The following is a 19867-nucleotide window of genomic DNA, read 5'->3' as shown; positions in this document are numbered from 1 at the left end:
TTTTTTCATGAGCCATTATGTGACAAGAGGAAGGACCTTCAAGCACTGACTGGTCCCTGCTACTAGGCCTCAGGTGCACCAGCTACTGAAGGTCCATAAATTCAATCATTTGGTCTCAGTTAATTTGGCCCAACTGCTGCTATTCGACAAGCCAAAGAAATAGTTGATAAAAGAATTTGTGAGTGAGATCTGGTGGAAAGATGGCTGGAGCCTTTTTGTTACTAGTTTTTAGCCAATATTATTAGAAGCTGGCATTATTCCTAGTGTGTATCATGTTCCGTGGGAGCAGTTTGAACTTCCAGTGATACAATCAAGGGGTTTTATGACCTGTAGATATTCATATGAAATTGGGCATCAAAAGCAATTTCTTATAGTGTTCTAGCCATGTGAACCCAGTCTCCTAGTGCCATACCCATCAAAGCCACCTCAGCTCAAAATTGGCTTCCTCCCCAGAGGTCTGTGAGAGGGCGGGTCTTCGCTACAGTTTACTTGCAGAGAACATTGTCTGCTTCTTAGAGCATCCTTCTGCACTTTCTCTGCCCTACTTCCGACTTCTGCTTACATGCTTCTGGGGGCAAAGAGTTAGAAATGCCCTTTGCTGTATGACCATATCTACATTTTTCATATCTTTGGGGCTGAATGGCTTCAGGAGTTCATCAGTTTTAGAACAGGAAGGCATAGATTTTATTAAAGAAAAATACTTGATTTTCTTTATTCAAGGAATGTGTTCATATGCCACCTGCCATCCCACACACTGGTCTAGACACTGTTAAGGTTCAGTGTGAGTTACCTGGGAGGGAAACCATGGGAGGAGATGATGAGCATTGCTGCTTTGAATCGCTAGAGCTGCATTTCTCTAGCCCGTCATTCATGTACCACCCTTGTGACTTCATCTGTTCCTGCTCAACACCTGTGTGCTTACCTAATGCTTTCCTTTAAATTAAGTCACTCATTTTTACCAAAATAAATTTAGCCTCATTCTGTGCAATAATCTGATTATCCATGTGTTTGATGTGTTGATTAAAATTTCTCTAACATCATGAAATACACAACTAGTAAAGACTTTAAAAGTTTCTTTGTGTGCTACATCACCTAAGATGGGTTGTGGCATGTGTGTGTGTTTGCGTGTGTGTGTTTGTGTTTGGAGGGGGTGAGGGCAGAGCATTAGCCTCTTTCTATCCATTCTTTTCCTTCAAGAAAGAGGAAATAAAGATTTTTTAAGTCTATTACCCCATTGGCTCTTTGTAGCCTAGATCTCAGGCAGTAGCATTCCATTTGAAAAGGGGTGCTTCTCTCATAGGAATTGAAAAGCAAATTAAGGCACAGAGATCTTGTTATTAGACCTGGTCATTCTGATCCCCAAACCCAGGTCATGCATTAGCCAGCACTCCCTTCCTCACCCCACCTCTTCCAGTCACAAAAACCAAGGCTCTGGGGCATCACAGAAGAAGACAAGAGATCCTAGTACAGGGAGGAGACTGTATCTACACCTCTATCACCATGACCATCCACATCCCCACCACCACTATGTTGCTTGTTAAATCAATGACAGCATAGGTGTGGGTAGGACTTGCAACTGGAACATGTCACGTCACAAAGGCATTCTTTGGTCTTCCACAAGGCCTTACCTCAAATCACCCTTCTGTTGGACCTTACCCTCTGGTTGGCACATCTTCCCTTCTTCCTCACTCAGAACTCACCTTTCATTTCCATTCACCCTCTTTCTCACCCACAAGCCAGTTGTTCAGGCTGGTACCACTGCAACAGCTCTTAGGAAGCAGTGCAGAATACAAGTTCCTTTTCATGCCCCCATTTCACGTCATTCCACCTTCATGTGCCCCGACCCGGCCCCCTTTAGAAAGCCACACTCAAGGCTTCGTGTTTTATCTACAATATAAATCTCACAACAGAGGTACGAGAGTCAGTTCTTGGCCTTTGAGTATTGAAAGCAAACAGCGAAGTTAAATTTGGCTCTATTTTCCTTTTCATATGTCCATAATCCACTTATCTCCCTGCATGTGATTTCTGTCCCTGAGGCAGTTGTGATGTGTACATATGCTGCCTTGTTTCCTCCTCATAGCCCTTGGCTCCCTCAGCCTCCCTGCTCAAAATCATCTTCCTTTGTCCAGCCTGCAGCTCTGTGTCTTCACACCAGCAGTATCCCTGACAGCTCCTTAATTGCTACATGCATTTATACAGTTGCCTGGCAATTATATTTCAGACCCTGTCACGGTACCTGCTAGCCTTGGGGCTACGTTTATATTAAATATCAATAAAAAACTGATAGCATCAGCACAGATGGCGGGCTCACAAAATCATATTTTACTGGAGGCCAGGCCTGTCTGGAAGATGGAAGGAAGGACTTTAAATTTCTTTCTCTCTTCTGAAAGGTTGAAATGAGAAGAGACTTTCTGAGTGAGTATCAGGAATAGGTTCTTATTGAATCATGGCAGCTATATATTCTCTAACTGGCTGTTGTCCTTTATCGTGTGTGACTTGTCATGTCTGTTTTCTCCAGAACTGCTTCATTGTGTGCTTTTTTTTCCCTCCGCCCCCCACCCCCCAATGGAATATAGGACAAGCCTTCACATAACCTAGATATTTTTAGGTGCTTGTTGACTGAATGAATAAGTTTATTTGGCTTTATTTTGATGGAGAGTGTGTTTGGGATAGAGGCACCGGGCTCAAAGGCTCAGAGCCCTGCCCCACCTCCCATCTCACATCCCTGCACCACCCTTCTCTGAGGAACAATTTAGATAAAAGGGCAACCTGGTTCCTCACTGGCTTACATGTCTGTCCCCTCCCTGGACCTTGGTTCCCTCATCCTTGAGAAAACAGTGTGGACCTTTCCAGGAGCAGTGAGCATGTTGGAGAATGAGGGGTGTGGGGCAGTTGGCATTGTGTGGGCACATAGCCGCACTTAGCAAGAGAGGCTAGCTGGAGATTTCCAATACCCAGATGTGAGTAGTCAAGGATTTATTTTTCTTATTTCTCTTCTTTCATGCTGCTAATGAATAATTTCTATCAATAGAGACACATTGCAAAAATAACTGGGAAGGATGTCCATTCTCAGGATTATTTCCATAGAGAAATAGGTGTTAACAAATCTGGGACAATCCAGCCTTTTGGGGTCAAACTCTTCCCTGTTGTCATTGATAGATTTTTTTTTTTTTTTTTTTACATTTGGGTGTGATCTAAGGAGCATGCCAGCTCCCTTTGAGCTATTTCCTCCATGGTGAAGTACTCTGGAGTACTATTGTCCAGGCTCCCTGCTATTGGAGACTTTTCGTTTGGATGCTAGGATGATGCAGAAGAGAGCTTCTACCCATGGCATAAATGCCTGCCTTCAGAATGCAAAACCTGGACCAGCATGTGTTTGGTGAGCATGTTCTCTCTAGATAACACTGGCTTCTCTCACTCTGCCACTCTAGTGCAGGAATGTTATATCCTCCTAGAGTGATTTCAAGAGCCTCTCAACTCTCCCTCTACCCTGGCTCATCTGCTTTTGCTTAATTGTGTACCTGTCTTCTCTTCCAACCTTCCTTCATTACTCTTGAGATTAGGAACAGACTATAGACTGTGGTCTTCAAGGCCTTACGAGGTGCCCACAACCCCTCCCACCCCAGTCTCCTTTTTGTTATTTGTATTACTGGTATTTAAACTTGCAGTTGGCTCTTCCAGGAACACTCTGCCTCCATCCTACTTTTAATGCCTATTCATTCTGCAGATTCCACCTTGATCGATGTTGTATAAATAAGACCTTTCCCAAGAACATGTTTCCTAACATCACGTTCTGCCCTTTCTTATACTAATTACAACTGTAATTTTACATGTAATTAGATAATTATTGGGTTGACTGCTTCTCCCATGGACTGTATGCTCCATTAGATTAAAGGCCAGGTCTGGTTATGTCTACTGCTTTATCCGCAAATCCTATCATAGTGTCTGGTGACATAGTGGATATTCAGCAAATATTTTCTGAATGAATAAAAAAATGCATACTACATCCAGTACAAGTGCTAAATGCTTCTGGAGATATTAGAAAATATGATGTAACTTTTTAAGTGGTTTCTCCAATGGCAGTAGTAATAGGTTCAATAAATAAAACAATTAGGAGAAAGTAAATGCTTCAGTGTGATTGGCCAGGGTGCTGATGTGGGTGTACGTTGGCAGCTGGAGGGGAAATGAATTTCAAAAAGGATCCTGGGCCAGATCAGAGTGGCTCGGAGCACCAGGCAATGGTGTTTAGTAGCTGTGTGATGGGTTAGTAGGAGCTACTGATACTTCTGGAGCAGGGTAGGCTGTCTGGCTGTGGTATTTAGCATGGATTTGAAAGTGGGATGCTGAGTACCAGGGAACCACTGTAAGAGTCTTGCAAGGCTGGTGTTCTAGTACTCATTGGTGGAAAAGGGTGACTCTGTGCTCACCCCATCTCCAAACTTATCCAAGATAAGTCTTATTCCCTTTCTAACCAGAGAAAAACCTCAGGAAGGAGGTAGGCTCTGGTTCTTCAGCTTTTTATTAGAGACCTAATAAATGTGGGGAAATATCACATATCAGGGTTTTTTAAAATAATTTTTTAACTTTTTAATTACAGTTGACATACAACATTAGTTTCAGATGTACAACAGTGATTAGACATTTATACAACTTATGAAATGATCACCTCAATAAACCTAGTACCTGTCTGACATCATACATAGTTACTACAATATTATTGACTATATTCCTTATCTGTATTTTATAGCCCCATGACTATTTTGTATCTACCAATTTGTACTCCTTGATCCCTTCTTTTTCATACTCCCAGTCCTCCTCCCTTCTAGCAACCATCAAAATGTTCTCTGTATCTGTGAGTTTGTTTACATTTTATTTATTTTGTTTAGATTCCACATATAAGTGAAATCATATGACATTTGTCTTTCTCTGTCTGACTTACTCCACTCACAATACCTCAGGGTCCATCCATATTGTTGCAGATGGCAAGACTTCATTCTTCTTTTGGCTGAGTAATATTCCATTATATACCTGAACCACCTTTTCTTTATTCATTCATCCATTGACAGATATCCAGGTTGGCTTCATATCTTGGCTATTGTAAATAATGCTGCAAGGAACATATAAATGCACATGCCCCTTCAAAATCTTGTTTTGGTCTTCTTTGGATAAATACCCAAGAGTGGAAAGCTAGGTCCTTCTTTATCTTTCGTTATAGCTTTTGTTTTAAAGTCTGTTTTGTCTGGTTACTATCCCAGCTTGTTTGTTTGTACCCATTTTGATGAAATATGTTTTTCTATCTCTTTACTTTCAGTCTTTGTGTATCTTTTGAACTGAAGTGAGTTTCTTGTAAGCAGCCTATGTAAGGGTCTTGTTTTCTTATCCATTCAGCCACCCTATTTATACCTTTTGACTGGTACATTTAATCCATTTACATTTAAATTAATTGTTGATGTATATATGATATTGCCATTTTATTATTCATATTTTTATCTCATTTTTTAAATTTTTTTGTCTTCTTTAATACTGATTCGGTGGTGACGAACTCCTTTAGCTTCTTCTCGACTGGGAAGAAGCTAAAGATGTTCATCACCACCAAACCACCAAACTTGTCTGTCCTTCGATTCTAAATGATAGTTTGCTTGGTAGGGTAATCTTGATTGTAGGTACTTGCTTTTCATTAGTTTGAATATGTCCTGCTGATCCCTTCTGGCCTGCAAATTTTCTGTTGGGATATCAGCTGACTATCTTATGAGAGCTCCCTTGTAGGTAACTAACTGCTTTTCTCTTGTTGCTTTTAAGATTCTTTATTGTTAACCTTTGGCATTTTAATTATGATGTATCTTGGTGTGAACCTCTTTGGATTCATCTTGTTTTGGACTCTGCACTTCCTGGGCTTGTATGTCTATTCCTGTCACCAGATTAGGGAAGTTTTCCATCATCACTTCTTCAGATAGGTTTTTAATTCTTTGTTCTCTCTCTTCTTCTGGTACCCCAATGATGTGATGCGAATGTTGCTATCCTTGATGTTGTCCCAGAGTCCCTTTAAACTATTCTCATTTGGGGGGATTCTTTTTTATTTTCCTTCTCTGATTGGATATTTTCTGCTACCATATCTTCCAAATTGCTGATTCAGTTCTCTGCCTTATCTAATGTACTGTTGATTCCCTCTAATGCAATTCTTTATTGAAGTTATTGCATTCTTCATTTTGACTGGTTCTTTTTCATGTTTTATATCTCCATTTTTATGTTTCCTATTTCTTTGTTGAAGTTCTCACTGAGGTCATTTATCTTCCTTATAACTAGTGTTTTGAACTCTGCATCCGGTAGATTGCCGGTCTCCATTTTGTTTAGTTTTTTTTCTGGAGCTTTGTTCTGTTCTTTCATTTGGAATATGTGTTTTGTCTTTCCATTTTGGCTGCCTCTCTGTATTTGTTCCATGTATTAGGTAAGGTTGCTATATCTGCTGGTGTTAGTAGAGTAGCTTTATGTAATAAGTGTCCTGTGGGGCCCAGTGACACAGACTCTCTGGTCACCTGACTTGGGTGCTGCAGGTCCATTCCTTGTGTGGGTTTTGTATGATTTCCTGTTTTAGTTGAGCCTTGGTTGCTATTTGCATGTCAATGGGAGAAATTGACCATTGGGTTGATTGGTTGTGAGAACTGGTTGTTACTACAGTAGAGGGGGTGACCCTATAAAGCAGGATTCACTTTAGTAGGGCTCTGGTGCCTGCTCAGTCTTCTCTTTGGGTGTCTTGTCTGGGGAGGTGGCCGGGTAGTGCTCTGGCTGAGTCCGAAGCCTGGACACTAGGTAGATCAATTCCTGAGCCTCTTGGGAGGGGTCCTGCCCCAGGCCAAGTTCAGCCACATCCTGTGCCCTGCCTCAAACCACTTGACATGAACCACAAAACAATCTGCAGATGGCTGCCACTCACACTGAGTTTGGAGGTGCCTGGGAGAGGCCAAACCTCAAACTGAGGCCCGCTGAGGCCATTGTTGGGGTTAGGGCTGCTCAGCCAGAGGTACTGGGCATGCCTAGGCCAGATACTGCTTGTTCGGGGTTTGTGAACCTTTGAGAGACTTTAGGAATGTCTGCAGCACAATCCAAGACAGGTTATTTGTATGAAAAAGCCACTGGAAGCAACTTGGGTGGGCATGCAAGTTGGGTGGGGCAGTTTCTCAGGGAGTCACCAGGGCAGGGAAAATGATATTAGCTAGGTTGTTAGAGACTCAGACTTGGCACCCACCTCCACGTGCAGGCTGGGAAGAGTGCTCAATAAAGGAACAATGGCTTCTGCCAACATTTTTGTCTGGGAGAAAGCTGCCCATCCAGCCCTTGCCCTGAAGCCAGACAACTCCTTTCCTTCCTGTGTGTCTCTGGTGTCTTTTGAGCTCCAGCAATGGACCTCAGAACAAGTGAGTTTATCAGCAAGGAAGTCCATGTGTGGGCCCTTTAATAGGAATGCCTGGGGCTCTAGCTGCCCTCTATCTCACTTGGCCACAATCTCCACTGGTTTTCAAAGCCAGAAGTTGTGGAATCCTGGGCTGGGGAGCCTGGTTTGGAGCTGCGACTCCTCACTCCCTAGAGGGAACCTCTGCAGCTAAGCTATCCCTACTGATTTTTAACTACCATATGTGGATGTGGGACCAGCCCATTCTACATCTCTGGCTTTCCTATCAGTCTTGAGGTGGTTTCTTCTGTATATCATTAGTTATAGGACTTGTATTCAGCTACTCTTCAGGTGATTCTCCATGATGGTTGTTCTGAAGTTTTGTTGTAATTTCAATGTGGTCCTGAGACAGAGTGAGTGGTGTTTACCTTCTCCACCATCTTGATCAGAAATCAAACAAGGTGATTTACATTAGTGAATACCAGCTTAACTACAATTTATTGAATGCCATTTTAGAATCAGAAGCCCCTTGAGTTGTGCTTATCCTCACTCTAGAGTCTTGTATCCAAGATTTTATGCTTTGTCAAATTCCCCTCTATAAGCAGGCCCCAAATCTAAATGCTGATGGTAATGAAATAGCCTCACTGGCATCTTTGCAGCAGAGATTCTGAGGGGGATGCACTAGGGAGCTCTTACAGAAGAGTCCTGTATTGGTCCCTAGCACTACTTTATCTTCATCTACCATGTCCTCTTTCATGCATGTATCCTACGCATTAGGTGCAAAGCTACCACGTTAGGGCTCAAAGAGAGTCTAATCTCAGCCTCTTCCTCCAGGCACTACCCGATTTATTTGTTGACAGATGGGGGCAGACAGCCTGCTCTGAGCCACCTGTTACCTAGTGTCTAGATTTTACCTGCAGTGCAACTCCATCCTCCTATCCCCTATTTACTGTCTGATAGGCAGTAAATAGCGTTCAAGTCTCTCTTTAAGTCTTCTTCCACCTAATTTGCTTAGACCAGGAATTTAGCTAATATCTATCTTGGGGAAGGTCATGTACTTGGGGAATGGACTTCCTCAAGTGCTCTGAGGATCAATTTTCTCATCTGTAAAATGGTGCTAGGAAGAATAATTTGTAACTGCCTGGAAAGGGTCCTGCATAGTGCATGGCACATTGTAAATGTTCGAGAAATGGCAAGCTCTGCTGCCATTATCATCATTATCATTATCATCATCATCATTATTTTTGTTTCTATTATATAATGTTCTTCTTTTTAATATCTCCGATAAAGACTTGAGAATGGGTTATTCCAGAAGGCTAAGGAGTGACAAAGAGGAAGATTCTCCATAAAATTTAAAATATGTTAAGGAGAAGGACTCTTTAAAGCTTATATATTTAAGGCAAAAATAAATAGGTTTAGTCATCGACGTGAAATCTCACTTGGGAATTAACTGTGAAGTGTAGCATACTGAGACATCCAGCTGAGAGAGTCTAGAGCACTCTCTATGATTTGCCAAACTGGTAGGGGTGTGTGTGTGTGTGTGGGTGTGTATGTGTGTGTGTGTGTGTGTGTGTGTGTGTGTGTGTGTGTGTGTGTGTCTATTTACCTTATTGATTCCCAGCCCTGTCTATAGTGGTTCAGCATTGGGCCATGAGTCCTCCTTGTCCCTCTCATCCCAGGGCTGCCAGAAATTGTCTCCAGCTTTGTGAATTAAATGTGAAACCTGCTTTTAATATCTAGCACATCACTAAGTTTAGAGGAAGGGTAAATGTTTGGCAAATAAACCTACTTTATAATTCAACACACATTAAGGGCTATTTTCCAATACATATAAGTGCTTGATAATTAACATTGAAACTATTCATTATTTAATCTATGATCTATTTAGAATGAATGGGAGCGATGTCATTTACTTGCTGAAATGAGAGACATGAAAACTATCCAGCCATTCTCCTCTTGAATCTAGTCCAACATGCAGCACTAAGGAAAACTCCTGTGTGGGCTGAGACCCTCTCCCTGTGCTGGGTGCAATCCCATATTCAGGAGATACACACCTTCAAAGACCTTTAGGAAAGCCTGAGATCCTTCCCGCAACCTTGTTCAAGGCAGGAAACACCTTTACAAAGGCCACATTTCAAAAATCAGTTGAAGCTGAACCCAGTCCCTTTCCTTCAAACAATGGTTTTTGGGTAACAGTAGTTTGTAATTGTATATCAGCCTATAATTTCTCAAGTATATTCAGATTCTCTAGAAATTGACCCATATTTTATGGTAGAAAATGGCAAATTTAAATTAGTACAGTGCGGCTAATTCACTGGAGAGTAAATGATATTGAGAAAAAAGATGGAGTGTGTATCAGATGACTTTGAGGTCTGGAGAGGAAACTCAAGTATTAAGGCATCCATGAAGATCCTGATTGCTTGAAGGGTGTGCTCTGGAAAGAGGAAGTAGGCTATGCTCCCTGTAGATTTCAGAAGAGAAAATAGATTTTGGAACCATGAATAAAAGCTTGATAGGCCTTGGCTCTAATGGAGCACAGATTATGTCTCAGAAAATGTGTGCTTGGCAAGAAACTTGGCTGATCTGCTGAAATCCTCACTGTGGCCCTGCCCACCTCTCCATCCCATTTTGTATCTCTCTCCCTTGCCTTCAAGGCCCCAGCAACATTCTTTGACTTGCCATTCCTCAAGACAATGGTTTCGGGTCTTGTGAACTTGCTGTTCTCTTTGCCTAGAATGTTCTTGTTGGCCTAAGCGTTTTTGTGCTGATGCCTATTTAGCATTCAGGTCTCTGCTTAAACAGGTCATCTTTGACTGCCCAATTTGAGTAACTCCCATCCCCCTTTCCATACAAGTAACTCTCAAGCCTGCCATCCCTTTTTATTGTCTTTGTCATACCCATTTTTATTTGGAATTCACATTTATTTGTCCATTGTCTCCTCTCCTCAGACTGAAATGTCAGCTTCCTTGTCTGTTGTTTCATTGCAGATTCCTGATATAGTAGGTGCCCTGGGATGGGGCTTGGGGGTTGGGGGCTCACCACAGAGCTGCATGCAACTAGGGAGGTACTGGCTGATGGTTATAGAGCCATCCTGCTGCTGAGCACTTTACGTGCCTTGTCTCAGCAGCTTTTGAAGGAGGGCCATTCTATCTTCTTCTACAGATGAGGCTGTTGAGCTCAGGGAAGTTAAGTCAGAAGCCCGAGGCTGTTAGCTAAAAATGCTAAATGAGGTCTCAAGCCTTGGAATTCAACCCCAAAGCCTGAGTTTCAGACTCATTCGTGGCACCGTTAGGGTGCTGCCTAGTGACACTCACTGTAGAGGACAGGGATACATTTGGGAGTTCTTGGGACCTTATTTATTCATTTACTAATGCGCAGAGTAAATAACAGCCACTCTTTGGGGGAGTATTTTGCATATGCCAACTGCTGTGCTAAATGATTACATTTATTAATTTGCTTGAACCCAAGTGGCTGATTATCTCAGGCAGGACTCAGGAGGATGGAATTGGTGACTGAAATATGATGAGAAGAGGGGCTACTCATTCAAAGATACAGAACTGAAATGGAAAGTTGTGTGCGTGTGTGTAAGAGGGTGTGTGCCGCGAGAATGTTAGCCATCTGTAACAGCAGGTGACCCCAATGTAGCAAAGTGCGAAACTGAGGGGAAAGCACAGGTGAGAGCAGTTATTTGGGTGGAAATAAAAGAAAGAAACTACAAAAGTGAATTTTTGATGGGTTATATGATACATTACAAAGACAGATCAGGGATGTGTGAGATGCTTTTCAGATACAAATTGCAAATTGATCACAAAGGTGGTGTGGGACTCTTACTCTCTAAACATCTGCTAGTCGTCTGTTCTACTAAGAGCTGAACATCTGATAAATTTTTGACTGGCATCAGAGGTAATTTAATCTCTCAGAAGATAGAGGAAGCAGGAAGCAGAACTGCTATTCCTGGACTTCATATTGACCAATATAAATAATAAGTTGATAAGGAATAGACAGGAACATTGGGAAAATGACCATGTTGTGTGGAATTCTCTTTATTGAGCACAGAAGGCTGAGCATTGACATGTACACTAGACATTAAGAAAAATGATTTTAATCCAACTTGGTGCATTACAGGTAGGACCCATTGACAGAGGTCAGGAAGAATGGTAAACTCATAAAATTATAGTGCAGATGTAAAAATATAAATTGTTTCCATAAAGAAGAAAAGGGAGAAGTCCTTTAAACCTCCCTCACAGTATAAAAAGCCTGCATTTATTAAACTTAGATTTTAAAAAGAATATGTACAAACCATGAAATATGGGTATGTTGAATAGGATAATTAAAAGAGTACAAGTGCATATACTGCGTTGAATATTGGCATCTAATACATCCTGCAAATATGAACTGTTTTAGAAATAGTGTCTTTGCAGATGTAATTAAGTTAAAGATTTTGAGAGGCGATCATCTTGAATTTAGAGTAGACCCTAAGTCTAATGACTGGTTTCTTCAAATAAAAAGGAGAGGGGTTTGACATAGAGGCACGTAGGGGAAAGGCTGTGTGAAGATGGAGGCAGAAATTGGAGTGATGCATCTACGAGGCAAGAAACATCAACAGTTGCTGGCAACCACCAGAAGCTAGCAGAGAGGCATGGAACAGATTCTTCCTCAGAGCTTCCAGAAGGAACCAATCCTGCCAACACCTTAATTTTGGACTTTTTGCCTCTGGAATAAATTTCTGTTGTTTTAAGCCACCCAATTTGTGGTATTTTGTTACAGCAGCCACAGGAAGCTAATATAGTATGTTAACCCCCTAAGAAGATTAAGGGTGGAGGTAGAAGCCAAAACTCAGATTAATCTAAGACTCTTGGAGAATCCTAAATGCAGCAAATGGGGCTTTTAAACAAATTTCCAAACAAAGCACAAATAAAGAAAAAGGTAAGCCTGCAATTAAGAGGATGCTGTCATTTTCACCAGTGACCCTAAGGAAGCAAATCTGCTCTGCAACCACAGAGGGAACATCAGGTTGGGGTGCTTGTCCGAACCCCAATAACACTCACCTCTACCTCAGTAGATGTTGGCAGGAGCTGGAGACCTGGGTACATGGGGTACAGTGGGAAGCACTGACCCGTCAGGGGCTACTTTACTTCTACTCTCTAACAATGATGTTGGGAAAACCATTTTTAATTTAAGTCTTTTTTTTTTCCCTTTACCTAAACATTTACATGAATGCCCCATTTAATCATGTCACCATTTTCCTTTTTTTTCTATCAAGTGATGGTAACGATAGACAGCAATTCGAGATTTTCTCTTCTATTAATTTGCTTGCTAAGCAAGCTTGTGGAATCAGTGCACTATGACTATTTTATAAGCCAGAGGAAGTATTATTTCAAATATTTGATCAAATAGGTGTGTGCAGCACAGTTCACATTTTAACTAGATCATATCTTTTAGTGATTATCTTCTCATTCACCATGCATTAGGAAAATTGAAGCCCCCTTTTCTTGAAGAGGCATAATTTCTGAGCAAGATATGATGTCCAAATGAAATGGGTGAAAAGATCCTCAGACCACTACAATTCTTGTTGCATTTTTGAATATGCTCACAGTTTCCCAAAGTATAATTGTAGGTTTCCAGTACCACCTGGAGCCATGGGCAGCCTTTTACTACCCTCAAAGAAACCACACTCAAGAAAAAAGAATGTCTAACTGGGAACTGTTAGACTCCTTAACATGTTGAGACAGTGAGCTAGTGAAATGGAATTTTTGCTTCTAATCGTGGAAGGTTTTTATATGACGCTAACATAATTGAGGCCATTGATGGAGAGGCAAGAACCAAAGATCTTTCCGTGTCACTATTTGCATCTTTGTGGATTAATTTAAGGGGCTTTTGTAGCAGAGAGTGAGTCAGAATAATTATTGTCAAGCTTGGACAGGAATAATAAAAGGCTCCATTTTCCAGGATTGTGATGATAAAGTCTTTCTCAAAATTGTTTTGCAGTAAAAGGTTAAATTGGTCCTTTTCCCTCTCCTAACCTATGATGTGGTTATTATTGTCCACAAGAGTTACAGCATTTACCCTTAAGTTGAGAGTCAGAATCCCAACTGCCTATTGAATCTGAGTAGGGGACCCCAAAAAATAAGGCAGTCAGAGATAGGACAATAAGATAAGATGCTATGTCTGCCCACTGGATCAGGAGCCATTTTGTGGGCACTGCCTCAGACCTCTCCGGATGAACATGTTGTGGCTAGCCAGCTGGCAATGGGCAGACAGTATGGGGGAAGTGTGGGGTGCACTGATGCCAATAGTAATCTCACTGTCAGCGCACCTAATTTATGTGAACATTTCTCGCATTGTTTTGCTATGAGAATTGAGGACTGGAGTGGCCCAATCTCTCCTCACCCCTCCAACTGTGTGGTATGGAGGGATCTTTGGAATAAGGATACCACAGTGGGATTGTTCTAACTCGGAGTCCCAGAGGGTACTCTGGTGAGGATGCGCAAACTCCAAGCCAGTGGAATACCTCCACTGATGACTTTGTGGCTGCCTTTTGCTATTAGTCCTTTTCTGTCAATTTAACTTCCAAATAGCCTTTAAAGGTGGGCACTATTATCCTCATTTTACAAATACAGAAAACACAAATCAGAGGCTTTGTCACTTACTAGTGGCACGCTTTTAAGAAAGAACCTAGCCTCCCAGTCCTCAGTTTCCACTTGTGTAGCATGGAGGAATACAAGGCAACCTGCCTTGGAGGGCTGTGGTAGAGGTGATGAGAGATAAGATAAGCTCAGCGCCTGCACCATGGGAAGGACTCAAAAGTTCTTCTCCTCTTCTTAATTATTAACATGTTCATACTATCGTTATTCTTGCCCTCATCACACTGGGACTAGACAATTATTTCTCCTGTTAGAACAGTGTGCTGATGCGACATCATTTTAAAACAGGAGATTCAGAGGTTAAAGAAAACACAAGTGGACAGTCACAGAGCATTCTCAGTGATCCACTCTGCTTTCACAAAACAGTTTGTGAGAAATACCTGTTTATTCGCCTTCTGTGTCTTTGCCCTTAACTTATATCTGTGGACAGAGGGCAAGGAGTTATCTTGAGCTACCAAGGTTTAGGAAAAGAAATTTGCTCATGCAATAGAAAGGCGGAAGAGTAGATGGTCTCTTGGAATCTGGAGAACAACCATCATTTTTACCTATCCATCCATCCATCCATCCATCGATCCATCCATCCATCCGCCCACCCACCCAACCATCCATCCATCCACCCACCCATCCACCCACTCATTCATCTATTCATCTGCCCATACATCCATACATCTCTTCATCAGTCCATAAATTTTTGAAGTTTCTGCCATATGCTGGTCAAAGGCGTGTAGCAGAAGACCACACGAGGTCGTTCCTTCTCTTGTGGAGTGCATCCTTTGCTGAACAAAAGAAATAGAGAAATTTAGTTACATAATTCTAATTTATTTATTTATTTATTTATTTAAAAAAGCAAATTTCTTAATCTGAGGTGGAGAGAATTGGAACAAGGCTAGTTGGCTAAGGTACCTGCAGTGAAAGAAAACACATTTTTTTTCCCCATTTTTAATGCTCAGTTCTGACTTAGGAGAGGGAAAGGTGGAAAATAGTGCTAAGATCTCTCTTTGCTTTCTCTAGAACTATGGGCTATGTGAGATTGAAAGTTACAAATATAAAGACATGCTTTTCAAGTAAGGAGCCGTCAACAGAGGCTCCTGGGTGGTTTAGAGGGCTCAGGCAGGATGGGGAAGCCCTAATGTATGGAATTCCCAAGAGCTAAACATTTCAAGAGCTATAACTTTTTGCATGGCTTCCTGCAAGATAGTCCGCATGCTGATAACTGCCAGCTATGTAGGCTGCCAGCCAAGTTCTATCTCACTGTGGTTTGTAACAGTCCTCTACTCTCTCTCTCTTTTTTTCCAGACCCAGCAATTGTCAATGGAGTTTATTGGTCTGAATCTCTAAACAAAGTTTTTGTTGATAATTTTGACCGTGACCCATCTCTGATTTGGCAGTATTTTGGAAGTGCAAAGGGCTTCTTCAGGCAGTATCCAGGTGAGTGTCCTGCATGAAGGATTATGATTCAGTTTATGATCCTGTAATGTTTTCCTTTAGGGTTCAGGTATAAACTTTTTTTCCCTTCCCTTAGGAGACAATGAAAAGTTCTAAAAACCAAAAGAACAAACAAGACCAAACAGAAATAGACATATAGATACAGAGAACAAATTGATGGTTGTCGGAGGGTAGCAGGGGGAGGGCGGGGGTGGAACATAGGCAAAATAGGTGAAGGGAATTAAGAAGTACAAAACTCCAGTCATTTAATAAGTAAGCCATGAGGATGTAATATAGAGCATTGGGAACATAGTAGTATTGTAATAAGTTTGTACAGTGACAGATGGTTACTGTATAATGTGAAAATCATTTGTGAGGTATTTAAATGTTGAGTAACTGTGTTGTACACCTGAAACTAATATAATATTGTATGGCAACTATACTTCAATTAAAAAAAAAACTATTAAATCTATTGGAGTTCAGGACAGGAATGGCAATGTGGCATTTGCACACATACATGCACACGCACAAGGCATTTGAACCTGTACGTGGTTTCAGTATCTTTCTCAATAGAGTAATTCATAGAGCTGCCACTAAAAGTGGGGAATTGGAGTGTGAAATAAACCATATTTAATCTTATGGACAAGAGTTTGCTTTTATTACTATTACTACTACTATTACTGATACTATTTTCTAATCAAAGAAAGGAACAAGTCATAATTGGGCAGAGTTAAATTGACTGAAAAGTATAAGAAATGGAAAATTTGAATGTAGATTTCCCCACTCCAGAGCTGACTGCCCTTGGAAGAAGAGGTTGAAATGGGTAAAGCATCACTGATGTCAGCAACCCATCCTCAAAGGGCTACCAACAGCATCCTCAAATGAGTGCATTTGGCAGAGTTTGGCCATCACGCCTGTGGAACAGGTGTTTCTTCTGGGGCCTTTCAAGGCCTCTGCTTTGCAATAGGAATTTAATTCTGGCTTAGTTTGAATTTTAATTAAAAAGGGAAGTTTTAATTTTGCTTACAAATTGTGAAAACAAGACTTGAGGCTGCAATTGTGCCAACAACACAGCTGTAGAAATTAACAAGCTCAAACCTAAAAGAAGGGAAAAAACACCCTGCATTATCTTGGAACAATTAAGTGGGGTCTTTTATGTTTTCATTAAGTAAGTCTAGGCACCTGACATCTTCCCACTAAGAGGCACAGAGACTCCAGCCTTCACCTCGTGGAGCTGTTTGCCCTACACACAGCATCTGTCCCCTGAGACTTGCCTGTCAAATGTCTGCTTTGTCAGATTCAACATTTTCCAAGAGCTGTGGTCAGGAGGGCATGCATGATTCCCCCTGGAGTTCACAGAAATTTAAACAATAAGCATCTTATTAAAGATAACATTATAATAAACAGTGGCTTATTAAAGTTCCAATGTCACCAAATTGCAATCTGCTTTGATACACTCAACAGAGAGTAAATTTAATGCAGATGTTGCCGAAATTAAAGCATGGTGGGTGGCTGAGCCACTGAGGAAGCCACAAGGACATCTTACCATCTTACCATGTGGCATTTAGATGAAGGTGGAACAGATAATAAACCACAGGTCATTTGTTTTCTCAATTGCCAGGAAGTTCTCAAACTATGGTTTTAAGGACATTTGAAAATGAAGGTATACCAGTTACCTCAGGCTGCCGTAACAAAATATCATAGGCTGAGTAGTTTAAACAACATTCATTTATCTCTCATAGTCCTGGAGGCTGGGAAGTCCAAGATCTGGGTGCCAGCAGATTTGGGTCTTGGTAAGAGCCCTCCGTCTGGCTTTCAGATGGTTACCTTCTCCCTGAGTCCTCTCATGGTAGAGAGAGAGGAAGCTCTGGTGTCTCTTAGTCTTCCTAAAAGGGTGCTGATTCCATCACAAGGGATCCACCCTCCTGACTTTATTTAAACCTAATTAACTCCCAAGGGCCACACTTCTTAATACCATCACATAGGGGTTAGGGCTTCAACATATGAATTTTGGAGGGACACAGATATCAGCCTATAACAAAAGGGAATCCTCATAGAGGGTTTATGTAATAGAGGAGATTCATGATGTATGTTTTTATTTTTTATCAGTCAGAACAGTTGACTCAAATGCTTACAGTTTTACGACATTTGTGACAGAATTTTGACTTTGTAAAATTTCTGTACTTTTTTCTGTGTTATCATAGACATAGGTCACAATCCTCCCAAGGGCTTTCATGGCCCTGATCAATGTCAGGGCTCAGTTCTGAAGAGAGAGTACATCTCTTGTCTCCCGGACATCACATGATTATGGGAAAAGTGACCCATGGGCATTTTTTGCTAGGATATTTCTCTTTTCAGGATGCATCGTTTCATATTTAGAGTTAGGTATAATAGTATAAATCGGTGGTAAGCATGTGTGTTCTTAAGCAGAAGGGCTGTTTCTTTATTCTTACAAAAGTGCACTTGAATTCTCGCTTTGTTCCATGCTTTGTGTAGGGCCCTGAGGATAAAATGGTGAACTGGACAGAAAAGGTCTCTGCCCTTATGAAGCTCCCTCTCGTGGGGAAATGCATTCATTAGGAGTTTTGGTTTCAAGTGACAGAAACCCAGTTACAACTAGCTCCGGCAAGGGACACATTTATTGGCTCATGTAACTTGAAATCTAGGGAGTGTGCTGTTTTGAGACACAGCCAGATTCCAGTAGTCAGCAATTTCATTTGGATTTTGAATTTTTTCTTTAATCTCTCATCTCTACCTTTTTCTATTCCGATGTGTTTCACTAGCAGGTGATCTCCTCATGATGGGGAACATGGCTGTGGACAATTATGGTTCGAGGGTGAGAGAGAGACTCTGTCTCAGTAGTTTGGATGAAAGCCCAAGGATTAGTCCGATCTGGGTCACATGCCTACAAGCTGAAGCCAGGGAGACTGGACAGTGGGTAGGACCAGTCAGCTGAAACCATGGGATTATTCAGGATTACTGTGGCCTTGCCTGGAGTGGATACTCAAAGGAAGGAACAATGACCACCAGAGGGAAAAAGACAGGCGAACAGGTCCTCATGTTACAGTGTGTTTCATGCTAAGGTGGGAGAAATAGAGGTGCTGGGGGATCATGGAAAAAGAGCAACAATCCCAACTTCCGGAGGTGAGAGGAAGTTCTTACTGGAAAGAGAATTTTAGTTAGCATCGCCCTAGTAGCATACCTGTGATGGTGTCCATTTCTACATAGATTTGCACAGACCTCTATGAGTTCAACTTATGTCCCGTGGGCATGTGGCAGCACTTTTGTTGTGCTATTTAAAAGAACTTTCCAACAACTGCGATGTTGGAAATGTTCTGTATCTGTAGTGTCTAACATGGTAGCCACCAACCACATGTGGCTATTGAGCACTTGAAATGTGCCTACTGAGAATGAGAAACTAAAATTTGAATTTTATTTATGTTTAATTAATTTAAAGTTAAAGTTAAATAGTAACATGGGGCTAGTATCTACCATGATGAACAATGTAACTCTGTAGAGAAAGACTTTTATGGTCTGATACCCAATTTCCAAGGTACTACTGGTCTTAACTTTTAGAGCATGTACTGCAAAAGGGACTTACTGAACAGAACTTCAGATAGGCACTTCTGAGCAACAACAAGAACCAAGAATAAAATGCTGTTAAAGGGCCTTTGAGCTCTGTAGGATTGGTTATTCAGGGCTTATCGAAGCTCTTTTAATTTCAATTTCAACCTTGGAAGCCTTTGGGATTGCTGTGAATATTAACATTCATACTAATGATAGTGATAATGGCCCCTGTTTATCGAGTACTCTGCTGGATGCTTATATAAGCATTGCCTGACTTAATCTTCACAATGATTCTGAACTGGAGTTACTGTAATTCTTATTTTACAAATGAGAAAACAGGCCTAGAGATCAACAAACCCAAGTCACACTAACAGAGGAAAAGGGAGTTGGTGATTGTGTTAATACTTCAGCCACCCCTTTTTTCTTTTGTTCTCATGGTGGTTCTCACCCTACAGGGAGTTCATTCCTATATAAGACTTGATGATCACAAAGGGAATTGATTTTTTTATCCTCTGTCATGATTTCTGTGCCAAACAAAGGTGAGAGCTGATTCATAGTATAGCCATGAGGAGGGAGACAGATGGCTAAGTAAAGAGCTCCCTGCAAGTTTGGACTCATACGAGCTAGTAATACATCAAGTGTAGGCTCTGTGCACAGCATTACTTTGTGTTTATTATCTTGCCCATATTCCTCACCAAGCTCAGGGTTAGCGATCAGTACAGTGTGTTTGATATTGGAGTTCTCTTCCTTGACCAGCTCAACAGGACCATGTCAATGAACGATCAAGGAAAGCCATAGTTCATAACTGTCATAGCAACTCTCTTGTTACATATTCATTTATCAT

General features: G+C 41.3%; 1 protein-coding gene across 6 annotated transcripts in view; it reads left to right on the top strand.

Annotated features, from left to right (window-relative positions):
- The window catches only part of CACNA2D3 (calcium voltage-gated channel auxiliary subunit alpha2delta 3), a 799126-nt gene that overhangs the window by 339577 nt on the left and 439682 nt on the right, over positions 1-19867 (top strand). For all 6 annotated transcript variants that reach the window (XR_003048003.1, XM_015593665.2, XM_025050813.1 and 3 more), the window contains one exon: positions 15328-15459. Coding sequence is in view for 5 of the 6 variants with exons in the window: in XM_015593665.2 (XP_015449151.1) it covers positions 15328-15459 (132 nt within the window). In the remaining variant the exon portion in view is untranslated. The remainder of the gene's footprint in view (positions 1-15327; positions 15460-19867) is intronic.

Source organism: Pteropus alecto, unplaced genomic scaffold (genome assembly GCF_000325575.1).
Source record: "Pteropus alecto unplaced genomic scaffold, ASM32557v1 scaffold75, whole genome shotgun sequence".
NCBI lineage: Eukaryota > Metazoa > Chordata > Mammalia > Chiroptera > Pteropodidae > Pteropus > Pteropus alecto.
Note: the sequence above shows the minus strand (reverse complement) of the source record. Positions and strands in the feature narration are given on the sequence as shown.